The sequence below is a fragment of the Sturnira hondurensis genome, unplaced genomic scaffold (assembly GCF_014824575.4).
Source record: "Sturnira hondurensis isolate 20B ecotype Veracruz unplaced genomic scaffold, ASM1482457v3 Scaffold0016462, whole genome shotgun sequence".
NCBI classification, from domain to species: Eukaryota; Metazoa; Chordata; class Mammalia; order Chiroptera; family Phyllostomidae; genus Sturnira; species Sturnira hondurensis.
Window position 1 is genome coordinate 629,779 of NW_028089093.1, and position 25,875 is coordinate 655,653.

General features: G+C 39.1%; 1 protein-coding gene across 3 annotated transcripts in view; it reads right to left on the reverse strand.

Annotated features, from left to right (window-relative positions):
- ANKIB1 (ankyrin repeat and IBR domain containing 1) overlaps positions 1–25,875 on the reverse strand; it is a 139,214-nt gene that overhangs the window by 54,683 nt on the left and 58,656 nt on the right. For all 3 annotated transcript variants that reach the window (XM_037066072.1, XM_037066071.1, XM_037066070.1), the window contains exons 4-5: positions 6,913–7,095; positions 394–511 (exon numbers count right to left, since the gene is read on the reverse strand). In XM_037066072.1, coding sequence (XP_036921967.1) covers positions 394–511; positions 6,913–7,095 — 301 coding nt within the window. The remainder of the gene's footprint in view (positions 1–393; positions 512–6,912; positions 7,096–25,875) is intronic.

A 25,875-nucleotide genomic window follows, 5' to 3' on the forward strand; every position in this document is an offset into this window, starting at 1 on the left:
GGTAATACTAGCAACACAACTGTTACGTATTTAATTGACTTTAGTAAAAATGTTAAAACCAAGACTAGGACTATGGATTCCAACTCTCAACTCTACTCAAATCAGACACATTTCTAAAATTAGACAATTTATAAGTTGATTCAGTAGCTTTATTTTTAAGTAGAAAGTTCCTATTTCTCCTCTATGATTTACAGTCAGTTCATACTTCAAACTACAAAATGTTATGAAGATACTGAGTACTGTAAACACTGCCCCCCAAACAACTCAGGCTTGTTTGACAAACTACTTTGTTCTATGTTCTATGCTAAGATAATAAAATAGCCGTTTTTTTTTCACTCTGAAAAGTTTCAAAAGGCACCCATGTTATCAGAAGCATGACATTTGTCTCATTACCATGAGCTCGAAGTAAAGCTTCAGCAGTGAAGAGGGGAGCCTGAAGCATGTCTGCTGTTTCCACAATAAGCATATCCTTCAATCTGCGAAGATCCTGAGGCCTTAATCCTTCATATGGCTTTCAAAAGAAGGAAAACAAAGTTAAATCTGCTGTTATACTCTTAGGGAGTTCTAAATGCCTATATGCAAATATAAGATTACCATTTCTTTAAGCTTTCAGCTTCCGTTTGGTTATTGATATTCAAAAGATTCTGTATGCTCCAATATCATGGACTTCAAACTGCTATTTCACAAGCCTTTTTTAAACTGGAAAGCTGATGCCATAAAATAAAAGTATCATACTATAATGACAAAACCATCTTAGTTTACAGTTTTGAAAAATTGGATAACAAAAAACCCCTATAATCCCACCACTGAGCAATAATCATAATTAAAGCTCTCAAGCATATCTATCCAGTCTTTTTGCAAACCAATTGTATGTGAATATATGTGAGCTTGCTTAGTCAGTTTTAATCATTGAACCAGCAAGCATTTACACTTATTAAGATCCAATTTCGACTGCTAGTGGGATTGTATAATACTGTATACAATCATTGTATATGACCGCATTTTGCTGTGTATAATGTGCACCCACATTTTTGGCCCAAACTTTCAGGAAAAAGTCTTTTGTTTTAATTTTTAAATTCAATTTATTTATTTATATTTAGAAACTAAACTGATTATCATATTCCAAGGTATTATTTTGCATACAGATATCATTACTGTTTTCTAGAGTTACACTTTTACCACATAAGCATAAGTAAAACAATTAAAAACATTTATACAGATACAGAATTACAACTCATGTATAATGCACATCCTTATTTTTTCCCTCAAAAAACTGGCCAAAAAAGTGCACATTAAACATGGCAAAATATGGTAATTAACTTGGAGAGAAGTAACTACTATGCCATACTATTCAGACTTCTTAGAAATAAACATATTATTTTCAATGTTTATTCAAGTGTTCATTAATGCTGTTTAGTTTTCATATAGGTAATATACCACCTCAGGGTTTTTGTTCTTTTATTATCCTTTATCGTTTTTTTGCTTTTAACGGAAAACATATAAAAAAAACCACATATCTCACTACTCAGAAATGATTAATAACATTTTTGCCTTACTTGTTTCAAGTCCTTTTAAAAAGCAAAATGAAACAAAAGAAGCAAAAACCACATAATCTGTGTCATGTTTCCCCATTACATTTTCCCAATTTTCCTCATCCTTGCTTTTGGCAATCACTACCATGAATTTGATTTACAGCTCTCATAATATTTTGGCATATCCGTACACATACATCACTAGGCAATATGCTTTCATTTTCATTCAGTATTGTGTTTTCATTACTAATATTGATGTACATATCTATTTCAATCCTTTGAGAAGTTATGCTTACTGCATGCAGTTACACATAAAACTAGAGGCCACAGCTTCAAAAGCAGTAGAAATTCCCAGTACTTATCAGAATAACAATCACTGAGGATGTCCTCTGGTAGCATCTATCACGGTCTCCAGAGACCTGTGGGCAATCAGCAAACCTCATCCATTGCAGCTGACTTATGGACATTTTAGAATTGGATTTTATCTCTTCTTGCTTTGTTTTTTTTTTTTTTTGGTATGATTAACCCTGTATAACTGGGACTCTTACTGACCAGGAATAATTTCTCAGCTCACACAAGTTTCTTAATCCTCAGATGTCTTCTGGCAGGAACGAATATGTAAGCAATATCAAGGACAGAAAAGAGTAACACACTTGACTGCATAAATATCTGCCATGATTTAAACATAAAAATTGCATTACTTTTTAAAAGTGGCCAAGGCTAAAAGAGAGAGACAGACACTCAGTTGTAGTAAGGTTGCAGTGAGGTGGCCCTCTGATACACTGTGGGTAAAAATAAAAATTGGTACATCGCTTAACAACCAAACATGGATCATGAGTCTTTAAAACATTCATCTCTTGACCCAATGATTTTACTTGTAGGTACCTATCCTAAGGTATAATCATAAATGTGGGCAAAATTGGTCATTAGTAATGTTTGCTATAAAATGGACAAAATGCAAGTAACCCAAATGTACATTAAAGGGGTTACAGGACATCTACAAGTTAGAATAATCAGCAGTCATTCAAAATGATTTCCATGATGAGTCTGTGAATATCAAGAAATGTTAAGAAAAACCCCCTACAAAATGTAAAATATCATTCCAGGATGAAAAATGGAAAGCAATCCTGAACAATGTTAAATGGATTGTTTATAAGTGTAGAATAATAAACATTTAAATTCTTCATTTTGCTTCTTTTTATACAGAACATGTTTTGCAGGGAAAATTAATTAAAAAATAAAAGAAAAATCACTTCGGATGTAAAAGAGCTTTCGACGGTGGTACTGCCTACACTCGACCAGTCTGCAGTGCCATTCCTTTTAAAAATGATAGTGAAAGCGGATGCAAAACACAGCTGTGTTCAGCCATACTGCCGCAAACCTCCACATATACACGTCATATGAACTCAACTAGGAAAAAATGTAACCTAAATGACTCTGTATAGGGGCAACATCAACAACCAAAGAAAAACGTTGCAATTAAACCCAAACTTTCATTTGAAAGGCCCCCCAAACCATCAAGTAAAGTTTGCTTTTAAGCTAATTCATGAACTACACTTTCTCCTGCAAAAACGTATCAAGTCCTTTTATGGTTAACTTTGTAGTACTCACTCTAGTACAGAAATTATACACTATGTATAACATTGCTTCTAGAAAACGAGTTCCAAATTCAGACTTGAGATTCCAGGAACCTATCCCGAATCAGCAACAAGGGCAAATATTTCGTGATTATTCCTAGTGGTGGCAATTGTGTATTTCCTGGTATTGTTTCGTAAATATTCTTTTTTTTTCCCCAGAAAAGCCATCATTCTACCCCATTTATATTGAGCAAAAGAAAATTTAATTTCAGAAATATTAACAAAGGGATAATATAAAGCAATCTGCATAGCTTAAGTTTCTTTACAATTCAGTTTCGAACTTATATAGGTTACACCAAAAGAAAAACAGTTCTTGAAGGAGAAAGACAGTCTTCATGAACACGTCAGATATTCACTCTGAACCTCTGTGATAGAACTATAATTAGGTCTTGTGAAGCATTTCAATACATCCCTCAGTCCCAAGTGGGCACCGGCCCTTTCTTCTGCGGGAAGGATTAAAATGAAGGTGCCTTACTCTTTCCTGTGCAAAGATAAACTGGTTCTATTTTCAGATTAAGCAGCAAACCAGAAATAACCTTCAAAGTAATAAGTCCTGATACAAAGAAAGAAAAATGAAACTAATTTAAAAAGAGACAGCAAGGACAAAAGTGGCCCCTTCGCATCAGTACGTACTACTGCTACCAAATAACACTAAAGAAATGTGAAACAGCCTAACACACAAGCTGTACCACTTTGATACCATGTATAAAGTGATATTATCTTCAAAAATTGTTTCAGGAAAGACTATGACAAAGGAGCTAGGAAGGAAGTATTTGTTTTTATTTTTTCTCAATGAAAACAGCTTTCCCGTTGATTATACAGGTAAAACATGTTCACTGTTAAAAAAATCAAAACGAGTACTTATTCAGCCAAATATATCGGTAATTGTAAAAAATTTAAAAGGTACTCAGGGAAAGGAGGGGATGTTTCCAATTCCTTTCAATACCAATCTCTCTAACGGATCCATCAGCTTAGCCTGGGAGAGAGGGGGGAAAACAGCTGAAGTCTTTAGGATTCGCAGACCCTTTCCTTCTCAGTTTCCCTGCTTCTTACTCAGCTCTTCTCATCTGGGGATCAAGACCTAGGCTTTCCAGATCTGTACTTTGGACTAAGAGAAAGGCAGCTAGCTGCTCACACAAAGTTAAACCTTACGCCACTGGAGCAGTCAGCTAAGCAAAGTCCAGCATATGGGTTTCTTACCAGAAAAAAAGCCTTGAGCTTTCCTGAGTTCTAGATTGGGAGGGAGATGGGGAGTCTTTAGGTGACATTAATAGCAGCACAATGCTGTTTCCCCTTCATTTACCCAAATGTAATCACACTACACTCCTACACAGCTGGTCCTCTACTAGTCCCAATAGTAGAAGTCATAGGAATCAGGCTCAGCTCACTTTGACCCTGACAGGTTATTCCATTACTTTCTGGTTTATCTTCCTCACTCAAATAAAAAAAATAAAAATAAAAATAAAAAAAAAAGATGTGGTTGTGCCCTGTCTGTGTAGTTCATTTAGCACATTGTCCCGATAAGCCAATGTTGCAGGTTTGATTCAGGTCAGGGCACCTAAAAGAATCAACCAATGAATGTATAAGTGCAACAACAAAGAAAAAAGAGAAGGGGTCCTAACATTTCAAGATCTGTTACTAAGTGAATTCAACAACCACACAAAAGTGTGTAAAACATCAGCTCTATGTGTATTTACTCTGAATAATCACTCCTATAAAACCACCTAACTGAAAAACACAAAAGGCAAAGAAATGTAAATCCTTTAATTCCAAGAAACTCAGTTCTTTTCCCCATTCTGGAGAGTACAGCAGCTCAAAAACTGTTGTGAATTGATGGGAAAGAAGAAATAAATAATATGATTAAACACAAACAATAGTTATATAATTTCTTTTAGAATCAAGTTAGCACTGAACATCAAATCAGAATCACTTGGGGAGAAAAAAATTTATTGTGCCTTCTAATTTCTTTATTTAAGAATATCTAGCCTTGGCCAGGTAGCTCAGTTTGTTGAAGTGCCATCCGGACACCCCCGAGTTCCAGGTTAAATCCTGGGTCGGGCACACACAGGAACCAAGGGATGAATGCGTAAGTAAGTGGAACAAATTGGCTTCTCTCTCTCTCTCTTCCTTCCTGTCTCTAAAATCAACTAAAAAAAAAAAGAAGTTTCTATTGGTGCCCACTGTGTATCAGTGCGTTAAGACACTGAAAATACTCTGTGGAAGGGCCAGTTATGGCTCTGGCCCTTGTGGAATTGACAATCTAACAGGAGAGGAAAGCAATACATAAGTAAACAAATACACAAAACAAAATAATTATAGCGCATAATAAGTGCTAAGAAGGATGAACAGGATATTATGGTAAAGAAAAATGGAAGGAGAGAGACCTATTTTAGAAAAAATGATTAAAGACTACCTGTCTGAAGAAGTGATATTAAGCTAGCCAAGGGACACAGGAAACAAAATATAAAAGTCTTGATGTAGGGCCCTAGCTGGTGTAGCTCAGTGGATTCAGCATGGGCCTGCGAACCAGAGGATTGAGGTTCGATTCCCAGTCAGGGCACATGCCTGGGTTGCAGGCAAGTTCCCAGCAAGGGACGTACCACAGGCAACCATACATTGATATTCCTCTCTCCCTCTCTCTCCCTTCCCCTCTAAAGATAAATAAATAAAAATAAACAAATAAATAAAGGATTTCCTTTCAAAAAAAAGTCTTGATGTAGGTATAATAATAGAGCAAAGCATGCTTGGACAAAAAGTCTGAGATAATGTTGAAGAGGCAGGTATTAGTAACCAGACCATATAAGGTATTATATCTGAGCAAATAGTTTGTATTTTAAGTACAATTAAAAGGTTACCAAGTGATTTAAGTGATACGACCTAGTTTAAGTTTAAAATTGTCACTTTAGCTTCTGTGTGCAAGATGCATCCTAAGGAAACCAGAATAGAAGGAAGGAGACCAGTAAGAAAAAATTATTACATTAGCTCAGATGAGAAGGGAGGGTGGTAAGGGCTTAGGGAGGTAGGAGTGAAGACTGAGAGAAATAAATTGATTTGCTATAATTTTTGAAGGAAAACCGACAGGATTCCCAGATTATCTGGATGTAAGAAGTGAGGAAATCAAGAATACATACCTTGTTTATGCCTGAACAACTCAGTGAATGGAAATGTTTACTCAAACAAGGAAGGCTTATGTGAGTGTTAATGTCCATGACCAGTACAACTCCATCACAGAGGGGAAGAAAGTCATAATGCAGTGGGCTGAAGAGTGAATGGAAGGTGAGGAACTCGGTATGCATAGAAAACTCTCAAGTTTGTTTTTATTCATATGAGGATCAGAAATGTGGTCTACAACTGAAAGGGGATGGGGACAGGGCTTGGGAAGAATGGTCAATGGAAAGGCTGTCCAGCTGCTTTTGCTTTTCAAGATAGGAGTTACCAAGCATGTTTGTTGCTCAGAGCAGTCCAGAAGACAGGGAGAAACTGAGGAGTGGGAGGACTAGAGCTCTGGACTGGAAGGACAGGCTAGGATTGACATCACACAACAGCATCTCTATTTATAAGTAGATGTACACATGTTAGAGGAAAGACTCCACTTCCAAGGTTTCTAGGTGTGTATTTTTATATTTATGGCTATGCGGGCAACAGAACTTTAGCATGTTGCAAAGACGACAACACAAACTGGACTATAAAGAAGAAAAAATTAATATAAAATTCATACAATTTTTTAATTAAAAAAATCTTACCTCTCGTTTGTCTAATGCAGCATATTCAGCTTCTATTTCTTCAGCTTCAGGATCTCGTGAGAATACCATCTGAGATTCCAGGTTAAGGGCCAAATCTTTGTGGTGTTGCTTTTCCGCACAATCACAAGGCGTATCTTTATTCTCATTCTCAGCAAACAGGTCTCCTCCATGTTTTACCAACAGCTAAAAGAGATGTTTCAAAATCTCGCAACCACAGATTTCAATAGTTATTTTATTACAAATTTAATACTATTAAAAATATAGTAAGGTAAACAGAACAGAAATGCAGTATTATGTACCTGAAATGATAAAAGTTATTTAGAAACTAGTTGCTTCTCATTTTAAGATGAGCATTTCTTGGTTACCTGTATTAAGATGACTTCCTTTGGTTAAAAATAACAACAGCAACAACACCAACTTCTTAACCTTTAAAAGGAAATTCTTAAGCATTCTGTCTAATCTAAAAATAAAATTTTACTCAATAAAAACATAATTATTCAGTGCTTTCACTTCTATAAATTTCTGGAAATCATTCTTAAATAAGAAGGATACTTTAACCACTAATACTGGATTGACCTGACACAGTGGACAAAAATTTTCATTTGTATTATTCATTATCCAAACAACAAAATGAAATTAGGATGAGCAAGTCACTGAAGCAACTTTTTTTAATATTCCTCAAAATAAGTGATGGGGCCTCCTGTCAAGATGCTGGAGCAGGTAAATGCAGTACTCACATCCACAACCACGTCAAAATTACAATGGAACAACCATTACCGAAAACAGCTTGAAATCTAGCTGAACAGAAGTCCTACAACTAAGGCTATAAAAGAGCCGCGGCATCCAAACTGGTAGTGGGGTGGAGGTGTAGAATGGGCTGGTCTCATGCCCGTGCGGGCAGATAAAAATCTAGAGGGTTGTGTTGTCTTGGCTGAGGAAGTCCCTCCTGAGGACCAAGGGGTCCTAGCCCCACACCTGTCTCCTTCCCCACCTGCAGCCCAGGGTTTTAGTGCTGGGAAAAGAAGTCCCCACAACTTCTGGCTGTAAAAACCAGTGGGGATTGAGGCTGAGGGAGACGAAGGGCTTCTGGAGTCCCAGGCGTTCCTCTTAAAAGGCCTGCACATGGACTCACTTGCTCTAAGCTCCAGTGCTGGGGCAGCAACTCAAAAGGCACCAGGGACATGCAAGGAGGAACCGAATTGTCTGGCATCAGGTCAAGGGCCAGAGAAGCAGCTTTCTCCTAGACAGAAGTGCTGGCAGAGGCCACTGTTCCTTTGATAAGCACCCGCCGCCACAGAGCCACAGGTGAGTACTATATCTGAGCCTCCATCAGCTTGCTAACATGGTTCTCCCTACCCTGGTGATTCCTGATACCCCACCATACTCAAAGAGGCCCACACCAAGACATATCATAGTTAAAATGCCAATGGTTAAAGACAAAGAGAGAATCACAAAAACAGCAAGAGAAAAGCAGTAATCTGATTCCCCTAAGACTGCCAGCTGATTCTCAACAGAAACCTTTCAAGCCAGAAGGGACTGGCAAGAAAAATTCAAAGTGATGAAAAGCAACGGTCCACCACCTGCATTATCATTTATTAAGAACAGATAAAAACCTTCCTAGATAAGAAACAAGCAAAAAGATTTCATCACCAAACCAGCACTATCAGAACTATTAAAGGGTTTTCTTTACAAAGAAGGGAATAAAAAATAAACATTATAAATAAAATGACAATAAATACATGAAAGGGGGACCCCAAAACCCCAAATATATTTATAAAAATAGTGTATTTATTCATTTATGTTTAAATATCAGTTACCTTCAAAGTACTCTCCATGTTTTCTACTGTTCGAACCAGTTTTTGAACTTGTTGATTTTGATGGCTTTTAGTACTTCTGCTCGTTTTTGTTTCATCTCTTCTATACTGGAAAAATGTTGCCCTTTGACAATTTTTTTCATCCAGGGAAACAAAAAGAACTCAGGGCGACATCAGGTAAACTGGGAGGGTGGGGCATGGGGGTCACATCATTTTTGGTCAAAAACTGTCTAACACTGAGCATGGTGTGGGCAGGTGTGCTTGTAAATCAGCCATTATGAAATGGGCAACGCACTGAAAACAAATTCACTAAAGCTGAACATAGCCTCTCACTACAACACCAGCTGGTGCACTGATACAGATGGGTCCCTAGAGCACTCATCTAGCGAGAGAAGCCTGTATTACAAGGGGTCTGCCCTCCAGAAGACAACTCCCTTTTTTGGTTCCCCACTCATATCTACAAACAACTTTTTAAAAAAGATTTTATTTATTTATTTTGAGAGAGGGGAAGGGAGGGAGAACAAGGGGTGGGGAAGAAATATCGATGTGTGAGAGAAACATTGATCAACTGCCTTGTGCACGCCCCCAACTGGGGACTTGGTCCACAACCGAGGCATGTGCCCTTACTAGGAATTGAACCAGCAATCTTTCTGTTTGGGGAAGATGCCCAACCCACTGAGCCACACCAGTCAGGGCTATCAATAACTAATTTAAATGCTCCAATCAAAAGACATATTGTTGCTGAATGGATAACAACACAAACCTTTACACGTGCCATTTATGAGACTTACTTCAGATCAAAAGACACACACAGACTGAAAGGAAATGGATGAAAAAAGGTATTTCCTGGAAATGGAAATAAACAAAAGGCTGTGGTAATAATACTTATACCAGACAAAACAGACTTTAAAACAAAGACTATACCAAGAGACAAAAAAGGACCCAGCGATTTCACTTCTGGGTATCTGAAGAAACCCAAAACCCTCATTGAAAACACATATACATCCACATGTTCATTGCAGCATTATTTACAATAGCCAGGATACGAAAGCAACCTAAGTGTCCATCAACAGATAAAAAGATAAAGAAGTGGTATATATATACAGTGGAATATGACCCAGACATAAAAAAGAATGAAATCTTGCCATCTGCAACAACATGAATAGACTTAGACTACTGTGCTGAGTGAAGTCAGAGAAAGACAAATGCTAAATGATTTCACTTATACATGGAATCTAAAAAACAAAATAAACTAGCAAGCAAATCAGAAACAGACTCATAGATACACAAAACATTCTGAAGGTTCCCAGATGTTTAGGGGGTTGAGGTAAAATAAGAAGTACTTGGTAGTTACAGAAAAGTCACGGGGGTGTAAAGTACAACATATGGAATATAGTCAATAATATTGTAATAACTGTGTATAGTGTCAGCTGAGTACTACATTTATCTGGGTGATCACTTCCTAAGTTATATAAATGTATAATTGCTAGGTAGTCATCCCCAAACTAGCATAATGTTGTACTAACAATGTTGAGTGTTTTCTAAATGTCATCAATATGCTAAGGGCCCAGATACCCATTCTTCTTTAATATTAACAACTCCATGTCACAGGAATATAATGAGGCCTGAGAAAAGTTAAGTAACTTGAACAAAGTTACCCAACTAGTAAGTGCTAGAACTGGGATTTGGGGTCCAAGTTTGACCAAGTTCTTAACCATGACTGGATTATTATTACCAACACAGAGAATAGGTCAGTGATTTTCATTTCAAAGTACACATAAACTAAATACTAAAATTCATAGCACACCAAAAAAAATAAATAAATATTTTGCTGATCTGACAAAAAACAAACAAAAAACCCCCACCAAACAAAAAACCCCAAAACAAACCCGACGAAGTAGGTAGGTATAATTTTGATTCCTTCACACTGGACGGCTATTGTTATGTTGGCTGCTGCCATTTTCTTACTTGACAATCTAAGGGAAAAGAGGTCAGTGTCTCTAACTGAATACACAGGTCCAACATGTTTTAAAAATTCTTGCAGTGCACTGGTTCAAAACTGCTGGGATAGGGTGATCACATAAACTAAAGATGTCACGTGGATTCTGGGGTCCACCACCAAGTTCTGCCCAGGTTCTTCCTTATAATCTACATATAAAAGTTTTTAGAGGTTTTAATTTTGCATGGGAGTTAATCATAAAGGTAGTTTCTTCTTATTTTCTTACAAGAAATTTTCTCTCTCCGCCCTGCAACAAACACACAGCTCTTCCTGTGAAGTTCCTCCACGGCTCTTGGAACTAGACTACTCATGGTCCCTCTGCAGTCACCCTAAGAAAGCCAACAAGTTTAAGGGACTTACGTCAATGCCAAACCTGGAAGTCATGGGCCAGCATGACAAACTCAACAGAGAAAAAGGCATTAATTTCTTGCCCTAGGCTAAGAGTAAGCTTCAGAGCTAAGATGGTTTAAAGTCGTTTCTTTTTTAAGTTGTAAAAACAAGCAAACAGATCAAGAAGAATATGAAACAAACTTGTGGCCACAATGTTTAAAGTATTTACCGTTCATAGGATATTTGCTAAGCCTGGCTCTGAGCAGCCACTGTTAGAGCCACGTTCTAGAGCCTGAGGACAAGTCCTATCAGCTGCTATTTACCATCTAGAATGTTCTTTAGTCAAAGTGATATCTGAGGACAGTGATGTCATCACCTGGGAGTCTGTTAGGAATGCAACACCCTAGCATCACCACCACAGTGCCTCTCCCACTCCAGGCCTCTAAATCAGAATCGGATTTTGATTTACAGGAGATCCTTATGCACATAAAAGTTTAAGAAGCAATGACACTAAAGTAGAACCTACGAGGTTGTAGAATTTGATGTTTATATTACCTATGCTACTCGATATTGGGGACTTATACTAAGTCTACAGACTCACTGTACTTATTGCACAGTCTATTACAGTTCGTAGCCTTTCTGCTTCAAAGGTTATCTCGTACCTAAACACAAAATAAACTATTTACTTCTGACTGCTAGAAAACTTAACGGGGCTGAATTTATTCTGGTTCTTTACCCAAGATCACGGAAAGTGATTTCTAAAATGCATACTGGGATACCTTTCAAAACTATAATTTGATTTACTTTCACAACAACATTACAAGAGATTCTAAATATTAGCAAACAAGATAAACTATCTTGAACTTAAAGCCTCAGTCTTTAACGAAAGCAAAGACAATAAAACTTAAGAGGTTGTGCCATTCCAGAATATTTAAGAAGCTTCCAGGTAAGGGGAAGCTTCTTAAAAAGATGTAACAGAGTGAAGGTTGCATTCTTTGAAGTATAAAGAAAAAATGGACTTCCGCCAAGATGGAGGCATAGGTGGAAACACTGTGCCTTCTCCCACAACCAAGTTTGAATACAACAAAGGTTTGGAGAACAAAGACACAGCCAAAGAACAGAAAATTGAATTATACGGAAGTCTGACAACAACTAACCTTTCAACCCAGATGGTAAGAGGGGCGGAGCCAGCAGCAGAGCAGGGTCCGGCAGAAAAGATCCCCAGACCTAGGTGCGCAAGTAGCCCGGACCCAGTCAGGGTGTGGGGCAGACTGACCGAGGCTGCACATTCGCGCACAGTGAAATGGGCCACGCAGGCCCCAGGGGGCAAACCCAGTGGAGGGCTAACGGCGGTGGCGCACTCGCGTGCAGTGGGACGAAACTCCCGGGTGCAGGTTATGGTGGCAGCTGTGGCACCGGCCACCTGTGGAGGCTGCGGCGGGAAGCGGCAGACGGGACACCATTGTTCCTCTTTGACCCCGCCCCCACATACAGCATCACAACCCAGCAACTGAGTTGCCCTGCTCTGGTGAACACCTTAGGGCTCCAATCCTGCTATATAATAGGCACAAACAGCCCAAAAGATGGCGCAAGAAGAACTCAAAGTTCCAGAGCCCATAACTCTAAGTGACCGAGAAATTGCCAGCCTCTCAGAAGCACAGTTTAAGACACTGTTTATCAGGATGCTCACAGAACTGGTTGATTTCAGTCACAAATCAGAGGAACATATGAAGGCTACACTAAGTGAAATGAAGGGAAATGCACAGGAAACCAATAGTGATGGAAAAGAAACTGGGACTCAAATCAATGGAATGGACCAGAAGGAAGAACGAAACATCCAACCAGAAAGGAATGAAGAAATGAGAATTCAAACAAATGAGGAGAGGCTTAGGAACCTCCAGGACATCTTTAAACGTTCCAACATCCGGATTATAGGGGTACCAGAAGGGGGAAAGAAACAGCGACGAGTGGAAAACGTATTTGAACAAATAATAAAGGAGAACTTCCCCAATCTGGCAAAGGAAATAGACTTCCAGGAAATCCAGGACGCTCAGAGAGTCCCAAAGAAGTTGGACCCAAGAAGGAACACACCAAGGCACATCATCATTACATTAGCCAAGACTAAAATGAAGGAGAGAATCCTAGAAGCAGCAAGAGATAAGGGGCCAGTCACCTACAAAGGAGTTCCCATCAGACTGTCAGCTGATTTCTCAAAAGAGACCTTCCAGGCAAGAAGGGGCCGGAAAGAAGTATTCCAAGTCATGAAATCCAAAGACCTACAGCCAAGACTGCTCTATCCAGCAAAACTTTTCATTTAGAATGGAAGGACAGATAAAAATGCTTCTCAGATAAGGTCAAGTTCAAGGAGTTCATCATCACCAAGCCCTTATTATATAAAATGCTAGAGGGACTTATATAAGAAAAAGAAGATGAAAAATATTAACAGTGAAAGGACAGCAAACTCACAGTTATTAACAACCATGCCTAAAACAAAAGCAAACCAAGAGGACAGCTAGATCAGGAGTGGAACCATAGAAATGAAGAACACATGGAGGGTTAGCAACAGGGGGGTGGGAGGAGGAGAAGGGGGGAGAAGGTACAGAAAATAGCATAGACGGTAGGTAGAAAATAGATAGGGGGGAGGGCAAGAATAGTGGGAGAAATATAGAATCTAAAGAACTTGAGACACGTGGTTGTAAACTAAGGGGGGAGAATGGTGGGGGAGGGAGTGTGTGGGTGGAGGGGAATGAAGGCGGGGTAATAGAACAACTGTAATGGTATAATCAATAAAATATATTTTTAAAAAAAAAAGAAAGAAAAAATGGGCCTGGATGGTGTAGCTCAGTGGATTGAGTGTCAGCCTGAGAACCAAAGGGTCACCGGTTCAATTTCACGGTCAGGGCGCATGCCTGGGTTGGGGGCTGCAAGAGGTGGCTGATCAGTGTATCTCTCACATACTGATGTTTTTCTCCCTCTCTTCCTCCCTCCCTTCTCCTCTCTCTAAAAATAAGTAAGTAACATCTTTTAAAAAGAAAAAAAATGGAGTGCGAAGAGGGGATGTGAAAAGTCACTCCTGAGATTTCTGCCTGGATTGGTAATCTGTCTTCACAGAGAGTCCCCAGATGAGGTTGAGTTCCAAATGAGGTTGATTGCAGTGGGAATGAGGGAACCACAGACCTGTACCTCACTGGTGTTACACAGAACAAAGGTATCAAGGTCTGGGCAGTTCTAAATGTTATTTTTTGCTAAATGTTAAAACACAGCACAGTATTTTGCAGACACAGCAGTAAACAGGATGAACTGACAGAAACAACGGGATGACACTGGCCGAATGTAAAGAGGACATCCACATGTAATCGACCAAATAGTGTATATGAGCAAAGGCTAAGCCCCTCTTTGAGGAGAAGCTTTAGAAATGAATCCCGTCTCCTTTATTTACTGCAAGTAAACAAAACAACCTTGCAACAGCCATATCTTGTTTTTAAATACAGCACCTCAAGCAGCAAACCCCTCAGTAATAGAATCATTAATGGTGTCATGGCTAGCTGTGTGCAATGCACAAAGGATAATGCATATACAAGATCTCCAGTACCAGGCAGTCCGGGCCTGCAGATGTGGTTTGGAGAAGACTGGCAGGGACACTTTACAGAAATGACCCCTGCTCCCGGAGGATTCAAATACTTATGAGTGTTAGCAGATGGGCTGAAGCATTCCCATGTCTAACTGAAAGATGCAATTAAGTTGTAAAGGCACTGCTTAAGGAAATAATACCTAGGTTTGGATCTCCAGAACTTTGTGCATGACAATGGGCTTTTATAGCTGCTGTAATAAATGGAGTAGCAAGAGCTCTCCAAATTAGGTATGTCTCACATTCTTCATGGAGACCACAGTCCTCAGGAAAAACAGAATGATGTACTTATAAATACTCAAAGAGACTCTGACCAAACCATGCCAGGAAATCCATGAGACTGGCTTAAATTTACTACCAATTGATCTAACTAAAACCAGTCCTAACCAGAATTAGGACTAAAGGAATGCTTATATTTAATCCTTTTGAACTTAGCTATGGTAGGCCCTTTTTGGGCTCCTCAAATTTTGAAAGGCACAGACCCATTTATAGAATAGGCTGTTAAACACATTACCCAATTAGGAAAGGTAACTGAAAACTTAAATAAGTATGCTAACCTGATTTTACCAACACCAACACATGACCCAGGGAACTGGGTATATTTAAAAACCTGGAAATCAGCATACCTGCAAGATCAACCAGACCCAATATGGACAGGTCCTCGTTTGATGTAATTAACATACACACTCTTCTCTTAAACAGCAAGATATAACTTCTTGGATACATCATTCTTTAGTGGGGCCTGCTTCACTACCCAATGAGAGCAAGAGACCAGAGCCATAATCCTCTTGTGAACTCATCTCACTGCAAGCTGTTCTTTAAAAGAAGGTAGGTGATGACTGTCATGCACTCCTGTTCTCAGGAATCTCAGAACCTAGGGGACCCTAAGACTTTCCCAAGTCAGGAAGCCAGAGAATTTCACTCTCTAACTCAAAGATGTAATCTGATACTTGGCATGAAGCAGTTACAGAAGTATGACCCTTGCTTCTATTCCCTAAAGAACGAGGAGTGAAAAGTCAAGGGGGAAATCTTTAGAAAGGACAAGGGTCTGGGAAGTTCTAAATGATATTCTTGAGACTTCCAGCCAAAATGGAGGCAAAGGTAGACACACTGCGCCTCCTAGGACAACCAAAATAAGAACAACAAAAATTTAGAAACAAAAAAACACCTAGAACTGACAGAAAATTGAACTCTATGGAAGTCTGACAACCAAGGAGTTAAAATAGACACAGTCATCCAGACTGGTAGGAGGGGTAGAGTCAGGCAGCCAAGCGGTGGGGTCTTGGCAAAAAAAAAAAAAAAAAAAGCAGTGGCTTGCAGACCCTGGGGGGCCCAAGACAGCAGTGGGTGGCAGACCCCAGGCTCAGAGTGGCAATGGGCAGACCCAGCAGGGTGGCAGATTGTGGAAGGGCACAGTGTACAAAGTGGCTGGCTGACTAGTGGTCCCATATTTGTGTGCAGATAAACCAGGAGAAACTGCGGAGTGAGACAGACAGCACAACCCAGAGCTCCAGTGCGAAGAAATAAAGCCTCAAAACACCAACTGAAAACACTTGTGGGGAGTTGAGGCGCTGGGAGAGACTCCTGGCCTCATAGATGAGTTCACTGGAGAGACCCACAGGGTCCTAGAATGTACACAAGCCTACCCACCCGGGAATCAGCACCAGAAAAGCCCACTTCACTTGGGGGAAGCAACAAAAGGGACTGAAATCCAACAAACAGCGTAGCAAGTGCCATTGTTCCCTCTCGAACCCCTCCCCACACACAGAGTCGCAACCCAGCAACTGGGTTGCCCCACCCTGGTGAACACCTAAGGCTCCACCCCCTCACTATGTAACAGGTGCATCAAGACAAGGTGGGGGGGGGTAGGGGGGAGGCCCAAATGGAAGAACAGATCAAAGCTCCAGAACAAATACAACTAAGCAGTGAAGAGATAGCTAACCTAACAAATGCACAGTTCAAAGCACTGGTAATCTGGATGCTCACAGAATTGGTTGAATTTGGTGGCCAATTAGATGAACAAATGAGGGCTACACTAAGTGAAATAAAGGAAAATGTACAGCGAACCCACAGTGCTGGGAAGAAAACTGGGACTCAAATCAATGGAATAGACCAGAAAGAAGAAAGAAACAGCCAAACAGAAAAAAGTGAAGAAACAAGAATTCAAAAACTGAGGAGAGGCTTAGGAACCTCCAGGACACCTTTAAACGTTCAAACATCCGAATTATAGGGGTACCAGAAGGTGAAGAGGAAGAGCAACAAGTGAAAAGGTTCTTTGAACAAATAATAAAGGAGAACTTCCCCACTCTGGCAAAGGAAATAGACTTCCAGGAAGTCCATCCAGGAAGCTCAGAGAGTCCCAAAGAAGGCAGACCCAAGGAGGACACACCAAGGCACATCATAATTACACTAGCCAAGATTAAAATGAAAGAGAGAATCCTAGAAGGAGCAAGAGATAAGGGGACAGTCACCTACAAAGGAGTTCCCATCAGACTGTCAGCTGATTTCTCAAAAGAAACCTTACAGGCAAGAAGGGGCTGGAAAGAAGTTTTCCAAGTCATGAAAGGCAAGGACCTACATCCAAGATTGCTCTATCCAGCAAAGCTTTCATTTAGAATGGAAGGGCAGATAAAGTGCTTCTCAGATAAGGTCAAGTTCAAGGAGTTCATCATCACCAAGCCCTTATTACATGAAATGTTAAAGGGACTTATCTAAGAAAAAGAAGATAAAAAATATGTATAGTAAAATGACAGCAAACTCACAATTATTAACCACAAACAAAAACAAACTAAGCAAACAACTAGAACAGGAACAGAACCACAGAAATGGAGATCACACGGAGGGTTAGCAACAGGGGAGTGGAAGGAGGAGAGAGGGGGAGAAGGTACAGAGAATAAGTAGCAAAGACGGTAGGTAGAAAATAGACAGGGGGCAGGGCAAGAATAGTATGGGAAGTGTAGAAGCTAAAGAACTTATGACACATGGACATGAACTAAAAAGGGGGGAATGTGGATGGGAGGGGGTGTACAGGGTGGAGGGGAATGAAGGGGGTAAAAATGGGACAACTGTAATAGCATAATTAATAAAATATATTAAAAATAAATGCTATTCTTGCTCCATTAACATGTAAATGACCAAATATTACATATAAGTGATGGTTAGGCCTCCCGCAGAGCTTTGGATATGAATCCTCTGTCTTTTTGTTGCAAATAGTAAAAACTGCTATACAACAACCACATTCGTTTTTCAATCGAGCAGCCAAGCAGCAAATCCCTTGAGTTTGGTAATACTGGCTCCTGTTGGGAGACTCATAATCAGTGGTGAATGGAGGGCCCACATTTGCAGCATGTCTTGGATAATCAGCATGCTACCTTTGGCACAGAAGCAGCTAACAGCAAGACTGCATGACACTGGAAGAATACTTTTAAAAATATTTCAGCTTGCTGAGCTTTAGGGCATAAGTTTGGGGGATGCCAGTAAATGAATGATGTATTAGATGGAGATTATCTGTTAAATTGTTGCTGCATAAAGACAGGTGTTTTGCTTTTACATACATAATAGGGAGTTACATCTGGTTCTAAAGAGGTAGCTTTTAAGTATTTCAACCAAAGCATTCTAAGTATCATTTACCTCACTCTCAAATAAGGAGGACTGCATACTTTAATTTATTTTTTAGCCTCTCTTGCACACTTGGTAGTATCTAAAATATTCTATCTTAAAAGAAACATCCAATTATCACCATCTCAAAATATATGTTCACCTATTCTTCCTTTCTTTATATTCATAGTCCCAGGGGAGGAGGGGAAGGGCAGCCCCTAGCACTTAAGACAAATCCCTCCTTACCCCTTTGATCCATGACCTAAATGGTGACTCTGGACAAGCCAGTTAACCTCTGCAAGTCTCAGTGTACACAGGACCATTTGTAAAATGAGGCCTATATAATCTTGAGAAAAGATGTTCTAGTTACAAAATTACAACTTTTATCTTATCTGTTTCCTATATGATGTTGAATACTCCATTACTCCCTCCATCTTCATGTTGATTTTCCCGTGGCTCCTGATTCAGGTTCCCCTATCTTAATTCTGTTATTCTAGCTACTTTCCTTTCTTGTTCATCCACATTTCTCAAATTAGTGACTGACATCTACTCTCTGTACTTTCTTAGCAAATGACTTAATTAACTCCCAGCAATCTCACCTCTACCTTGACCATTTGACCAAAACAACACCCCTGAGAGTCATTCATGTCTCTCAAAGCCAACAGTGTTTCCCAGGCTTCTAACCCCTTTATTTTTCTGCAGCATGTTGCACAACTGCCCCTCCACCCCACCTCTGAGATCCTCTTGGCATCCTTGACACTTCATTATCTTTGTCTCTGTTTTTGTTTCCTTTACAGGCCACTTCTTATCACTCCTTTTAAATATAGGGAGTCTCCAAATTGATGATGTGACTTTAACATAATTTATAATTTCATTTATAATCTAAAGCCTGTTCCTTGGATTTCTCATCTATACCTTATCTTGCTTTTTAGTTATCAACTCTATGCAAATAACACTCAGTTCTACATCTATATTCTTGACTCCAAACTGCCCTAATTTTCAGTAGCCTGAAAGCCATCTCAAGTAGATCATCTATTACCTCTATCTCCAACCTTATAAATGAAAACTCAACATATTCACCTTGCCCTCCAAGCAGTTTCTTCACCTCATCTCACTTTCTAAACTGTCTGTTAATTGTTCAGAGGCTTCAAAGTCTCAGGTTCAAAACCTTGTTCATTTTACTTAAAAACAAAGTTAACTTATTTTATTCTAATTACAGATTATGATAGCAAGTTGTTATAGAAAATGTGGGAAAGTCAAAGAGGAAATTATATCATCCAAAGGTGACTCACCACTGTTATTATAATATTAATGTTTTAAAGCCTCCATCATTAACCTTTCTCTGCCTTGCTTTCTCCTATCAACCGACCAAATCTTCAAATGTTAGGAGATCTGTACAATGTTCCTTGCATCTGCCTTATTTTGCCCATTTCCAATACCACCACACAAGCCTAGGCTTTTCAGTGTAGTAATTTTCTAGTCCCTATCACTTCCTCTAGTACACTGGTTTTCAACCTGGGCTGCACACTGGAGTTATCTGGAGAAGTTAAAAGACCACTGTCAGGGATCTACCCCGAGAAAGTCCGGTTTTCGTGGTGTGAGAGGCACAGTCTACACTTCACTATCAGATTTTTGGTGCAGCCGTGGGTAGAACCACTGTTCCAGCACAAAGGTTTTCCGGTTGTGTAGGAACCGTCTGGGTAGCCTGACAGTCATATCTGGAAAATCTGGGGTGGGGGTTAGATATATGTACTTTTCATAAGTGTTACATTATAGGTGCCCCGCCGACTATGCTCCAAGCCAGGACTTCTCAAACTTTTATGTGAGTATCAGTCACCTTGGGATCCTGTTAAATTACTGATCAAGATTCAGTTATTTTGGGGTAAGGCATGAGATTCTGCATATCCAACAAGTTCCGGAATGACTGATGCCAACACCAGTCTGAGGACCATTCTTTGTGTAGCAAGACCGCAAGAAACACTGCTTTAGAACTACTGAATTCAATCTGTTCTACATTACAACCATTAAACTAACCTCACTGCATTTTCTTTCACAATAGCACTTCTCCAGTCAAAAATTTCCAATGGCTCAATTTTCTATAAATAAATTTCAAATTCCTGACCCTGACATTTAGTTTTTTCTCCTTGTTATGGACTCTGTCTTATCATTCTTCCACAGAATAATACTTCAATCTGTACTATGTTTGAGACCTAGAACAATGCTTTTCAAACTGTAACATGCAAAAGAATAACTCAACAAATGTGCTTAAAACATTCCTGGAGTCAACCATAGAAGATTCTCACTTGGAATCTGGAGGTCTGGTGAGCTCAACAATTTGCATTTATAACAAGCTCCCTGTAGCTACTGATGCTACAGGTCTGAGGGTCCCATTTTGAGTAGCTTCCTCCGAATACTTACACTGAAATCATAACCATTCAAACCTTACTACTACCCTATGATGAAATCTTCCAGGTTAAGTAAAACGAAATGGTATTTCCTTCCTTTCAGTGCCTATCACAGTTATTACCTAAATGATTAATATGGCCCTTAGCATCAAAATATTTTGGAGGCAATAATGAGACTGTACCTTTCAGAATTAAAAATTAGAAAGCTGAGGCCCAGAAAAGAAAAGTAACTTCATTGCTGAGCTGGAACTACAGATTCTGTATTGTTTTCAGTTTTAAAACTCTAGGTGTGAAAAACACAATATAATTAGATAAAAATTCTCCAGTCAGACCTGTGAATGGTTTTTATGACTTTTCAATGAAGTGTGAAATGCTCTGATAGCTGCCCAAGTGCCAAATAAGTCCTGTGGCTGTAAAGGAAAAAGTGTGGCTTAGCATTTCTGGTTTTCTAGTAACCTTTATTTGATCTGACCAGCAACTACAGTTAAAGCTGTGAATATGTACAGTATCAGGACATCGGTAAAAAGTGACACCTTTACCTCTTCCTTTCTAATTTGGATGCCTTTTATTTCTTTCTCTTGCCTTATTGCTCTGGCTAGGACTTCCAAGATTATGCTGCATAAGAGTGGTAAGAGTGGCCCTGGCCACTGTGGCTCAGTTGGTTGGAGCATCATTCCATAAAATGAAAGGTCAAGGGTTCGATCCCCAGTCAGGGCACATGCCTAGGTTGCGGGTTGGTTCCTAGTCAGGGCATGTATAAGAGACAACCAATCAATGTTACTCTCTCACGATATTTCTCTTTTCCTCCCTCTCCTTCCCTTCCCCAGTATCTCACAAAACCAATAAGCATGTCCTCAAGTGAAGATATTTTTTAAAAACAGGGTGAGATTGGGCATCCTTATTTTGTTCTTTATTTTAGGGGAAAAGCTTTCAGGTTTTTTTGCCATTGAGTGTGAGGCTGAGGGTTTGTCATATATGGCCTTTATTAAATTCAAGTACTTCCTTTCTATTCCTATTTTATTGAGTGTTCTAACCATAAATGCATGTTGTATCTTATCAAATGCTTTTTCCTGCATCTAATGATAAGATCATATGATTCTTATTCTTTGTTTTGTTAATATGGTATTATTACATTGACCAGTTTATGTTAAACCATCCTTGTGCCCCTGGAATGAACCCCATTTGATTGTGATGTATCATTTTTTTAATGTACTGTTGTATGCGAATTGCTAGTATTTTGTTCAGGATTTTTGCATTTGGCAGTTGCCAGAGGGAAAAGGGTGGGGTGGGGTTGGGAGCAGGGGTGGGGGTGGCTAATTTACGGTGATAGGAGACAGTTTGACTTTGGGTGGCGGACACACAATGCAGTATACAGATCTAGTGTCATGGAAATGTACACTTGAAACCTGTATGATCCTGTTGACCAATGGCACCCAATAAATTGAATAAAAATTATTTAAAAAAAGAATTTAGCACTTAAAAAAAGCTATGAATAAACAGGTAGGATGGGAATGCATAGGAAATACTTAAGAAAATACTCATTTTAAAAAAATGCTTTTCACAAAGAGCAAAGCCCTATCAAAAATACGACCTCTGTCACATCAACCATTTATTGAATCATCATGACAGGTAAAGCACTAATGTAAGTAAAATGAGGCCAAAGACTAGGCTTCTCCAGGGAGTCTGCCAAGAGGAGGAAAGTCACTGGATTTTAAATGGGCCATGCTAATAGACCTAACCCATCATTCAGTTCCCAAGTCCATCTCTATTGCAAAGCAGAAAAACAAAAACTCTCAACAACTAAGAAAAAAGTGTGTTATTTACTGTATTAAAGTCCTGTAAGATGTATGTTTTAAAAGTTCCACTTTTGTGCACTGGGCATCCATTGCATGGCACATTGTAAGTTCTTGGTATACTTGAAAGCATATAGAACGGCTACATATTGATAATGTTATTTCATATATTTAAAATAAGCTCCTAGAGCACAGGGTCCTTTGCTTTCCTCTCTCTACTCTTTACATAATTCAGGGATCTACTGCAAACTAAGGCCTGTGGGCCAAACCCAGCCTGCTGCTTGTTTCTGTACAGACCAAGAACTAAAAGCTGTTTTTACATTGTAAATGGCTAAAAAAATCAAAAGAATATTCATAATATGTGAAAATTATATAAAATTCATGAGGGAGTGTCCATAAATAAAGTTTTATTGCAACGCTGCAGCACTCATTTGTTTATGCATTATCTATGGCTTCTTTCACAGCTACATGGCAGGGTGGAGCGGTTGCCTAAAATATTTGCTATCTGGGCTTTCACAGAAAAAAAGTTTGCTGATCCTTGAAACAATTCTTTGAAATATGAAAGAATTAGAATTGGAGGGCTTTATTTATAGTTTTTCCTTAACGACTGTTTAACATATAGACATTTGCACTTTTCAGACCATTACAGCCCATTACTATTTGTATTATTACTTTTATCTCAAAAATAATTCTTAATGATTAATACTTGTGAAACTCCAGATTTTTCTACTTAAGGAAGTTTTGAAAAATACACCAAAGTGAGGGTTCAATGTAAGCACCTGGTGTTAGAAAAAGTGAATAGAAATAAAAAAGCAGGGTTGGCTAAAAAGGGACAAAGAAGAGCTGTATTCTGCAAACAGGTGGCATGAGTTCATTGCAAAAATCAAAACAAAACAAAAACCGAAACCTCTTCTAAAAGAAAACAAAATGAAAACACAGTCCAAGGTAAATCCAGGTATCAAGGGATACGGTAGTACAATAGCATTATTAATAGAAACAAGGCAGTCAAGAGAAGGAGCAAGTGGCTAAAGACTGAGTACAGTTTTGGAAATGGTGAACTTGACAGAATGCTGAAATGACCACATGATGAAGTCAACTAGGTAGAAAGTAATGTAGAATGAGAAATTTCTGGGCGGGAAATTCCAAATCAATATCCCATATTTAGCCCCTGATACACCTGAAGTTCCAAAAACTCTGTAATTGAGAGGCTGTAACAAAGTGCTAAGCTAGAGGTCTCGAAAATGGGAAGTCCCCTACTAACCAGGCTTGGGAGGAAAAGGAAGTGGAGCAGGGCCACAGAGAGTTCTTTGCATATCTAAAAAAACTTGGCAAGTGTTTTAGTAATGCTAAGTCCCCTGGTTACTGCACCTGTGCCAGCAGCTTGGAAGCAGGCAGTTCCCAAGTCACAGGGCCAAGCCTGCCCAGACTAACAATGGCAGCCAAGAAAGGCAGAAGGGACCAGAGTACTTGCAGGTGTAACCCTTTGTGGGAAGAGTCGAAAATGGGGTTATGGAGGAAGATCCTCCCTGCGATTTAAATCCAAGCATGGGGCAGCCTTGCTCCGTCTCCCTCAGCTATTTGGAAGTTCTTAACCATGAGGCTCAGGAAGGACAAGCGCCTCATGACTGTGTGGCTTGGCCATGTGGGTTGAAAGGATGCAGAAGGCCTGCCACTGGCCCACCATGAGGAGCAGCCATGAGGTTTTGGATTAAGAGCAGGAGCGTAGCCAAGCACGGACGACTGGAAGAAGCCAGAATACAGACAGGAATCTGCCCAGCTAAACTACAGACTTCTATTTCTTTTCCAGAAGACAGTTCATGACTGGCCTGGTTTTGTAAGGACTGTGATTATGGGTGTTTTATTGTTTCCAAAGGGAGTGGGATATAACGGCAGAATTCCTCCACTATTCTAAACCTGTATAACTTTTCAATAAATAAGTAAGACTCTAGCAAAGGGAATCACAGTTTTTCAGCGGCCTGCAATAGAACCCAGAGGAATAGAACTCAGAGTGGTTCTGTTTCAAGGCTCTTATGTTATGTTGTGTGTGTCCTGTAAGTTTACTATGAAACATAATTATTATAAGGAGAAGGCAACATTGTAAAGTAAATATTTCATTTTTCTCTGGTTCTAAATAATGAGCCACAGGAAACTTTAAATTATTAAATACACATATGGAATTGTCACCTGACAACTTTATCAGCTCTGTCCTCAAATAAACAAAAAAGAAAAATATTTCAACAAGTAGAGAAGATAATTTCCAGAGATATAAGCCCTTAATAATTAAAAAAACCCAGCCTGGCCTTAACCATGGAATAAATTAATCAAAATAACCTTAAAGGATAGATTCTGAAATCAGATATATCTTCTACTGCTATCATAGATTAACAGAAAATTAGTGATAAAAGGATCTTTTGAGACAATTGTGATAGCTTCCTCTTGGATGGTTGGGAACAATAATTTCCAAGAGGCTGAATGACTTGAGTGACTCATTCAAGGTCCTACAGAGAGTCACTGTGAGGACCAAGGCCAGACTAGAAATCAGTACTCTCACTATCAGATATTATCACAGATTATTAGCTTTATGAAAAAAGTGATAAATATCTGAAAATACTTTTATTCAATCCAAAACCTTTATATCATGCTCCATACTAATGATGACCATGAAAATTAGAAAAACATTATAGAAATGTTATAATTATTATTCTTATGGCCATAGAACTAAAAACAATGACGCAGCCCAGTAAGTAGTTTAAGAAAAAAAAAAACCAGTTAAATTACCCATGAGAGTAAACCTTATAAAAGATGTCTAAGCCTTTCCTGTTCACCAAAGGACCAGCACACGAAATGAAGGTAAACAAAGACTAACCCTCTAAGAAGGGCAGTTACAGAGTAGAGTTTTTCAATACATATATTCCATGCACTAGTATTAAAACCACAGTAAGACCTCTGGAAATTAGTTAATGTATGCTTCTCTAGGAAAATCTTCTAGTTTAATTAACAGTAAGCATTACCAAAGCCATCCAGGGCCTAAGGCTGGTCTAGTGTACAGTCAAGTACATACTGTAAGAGATTCAAAACAGAGTTATATTGGTAAAATGATATGCTGAACTTTGTTGATGAAAACTAGAATAAATGTAACCAAGGTATTTATAGGGCTCTATTAAAGATGTTTTATATTAAGTCAAAGAGCTCCCTCCTCTAAATACAGAAAAATAAAAAGTCATCAAATGGTGTGATAATGTGATACGCTGATAGAACCAGCACTTAAAACATACACACATATTCACACCAAGCAAATCATCAGGCCTGTCAGATATTTCTGAATAAATCTGGCACTGATTTCATTCACTGGGAAAAAAATAATGCTGATAAAAACATTACACTCTGCCCTGGCTGG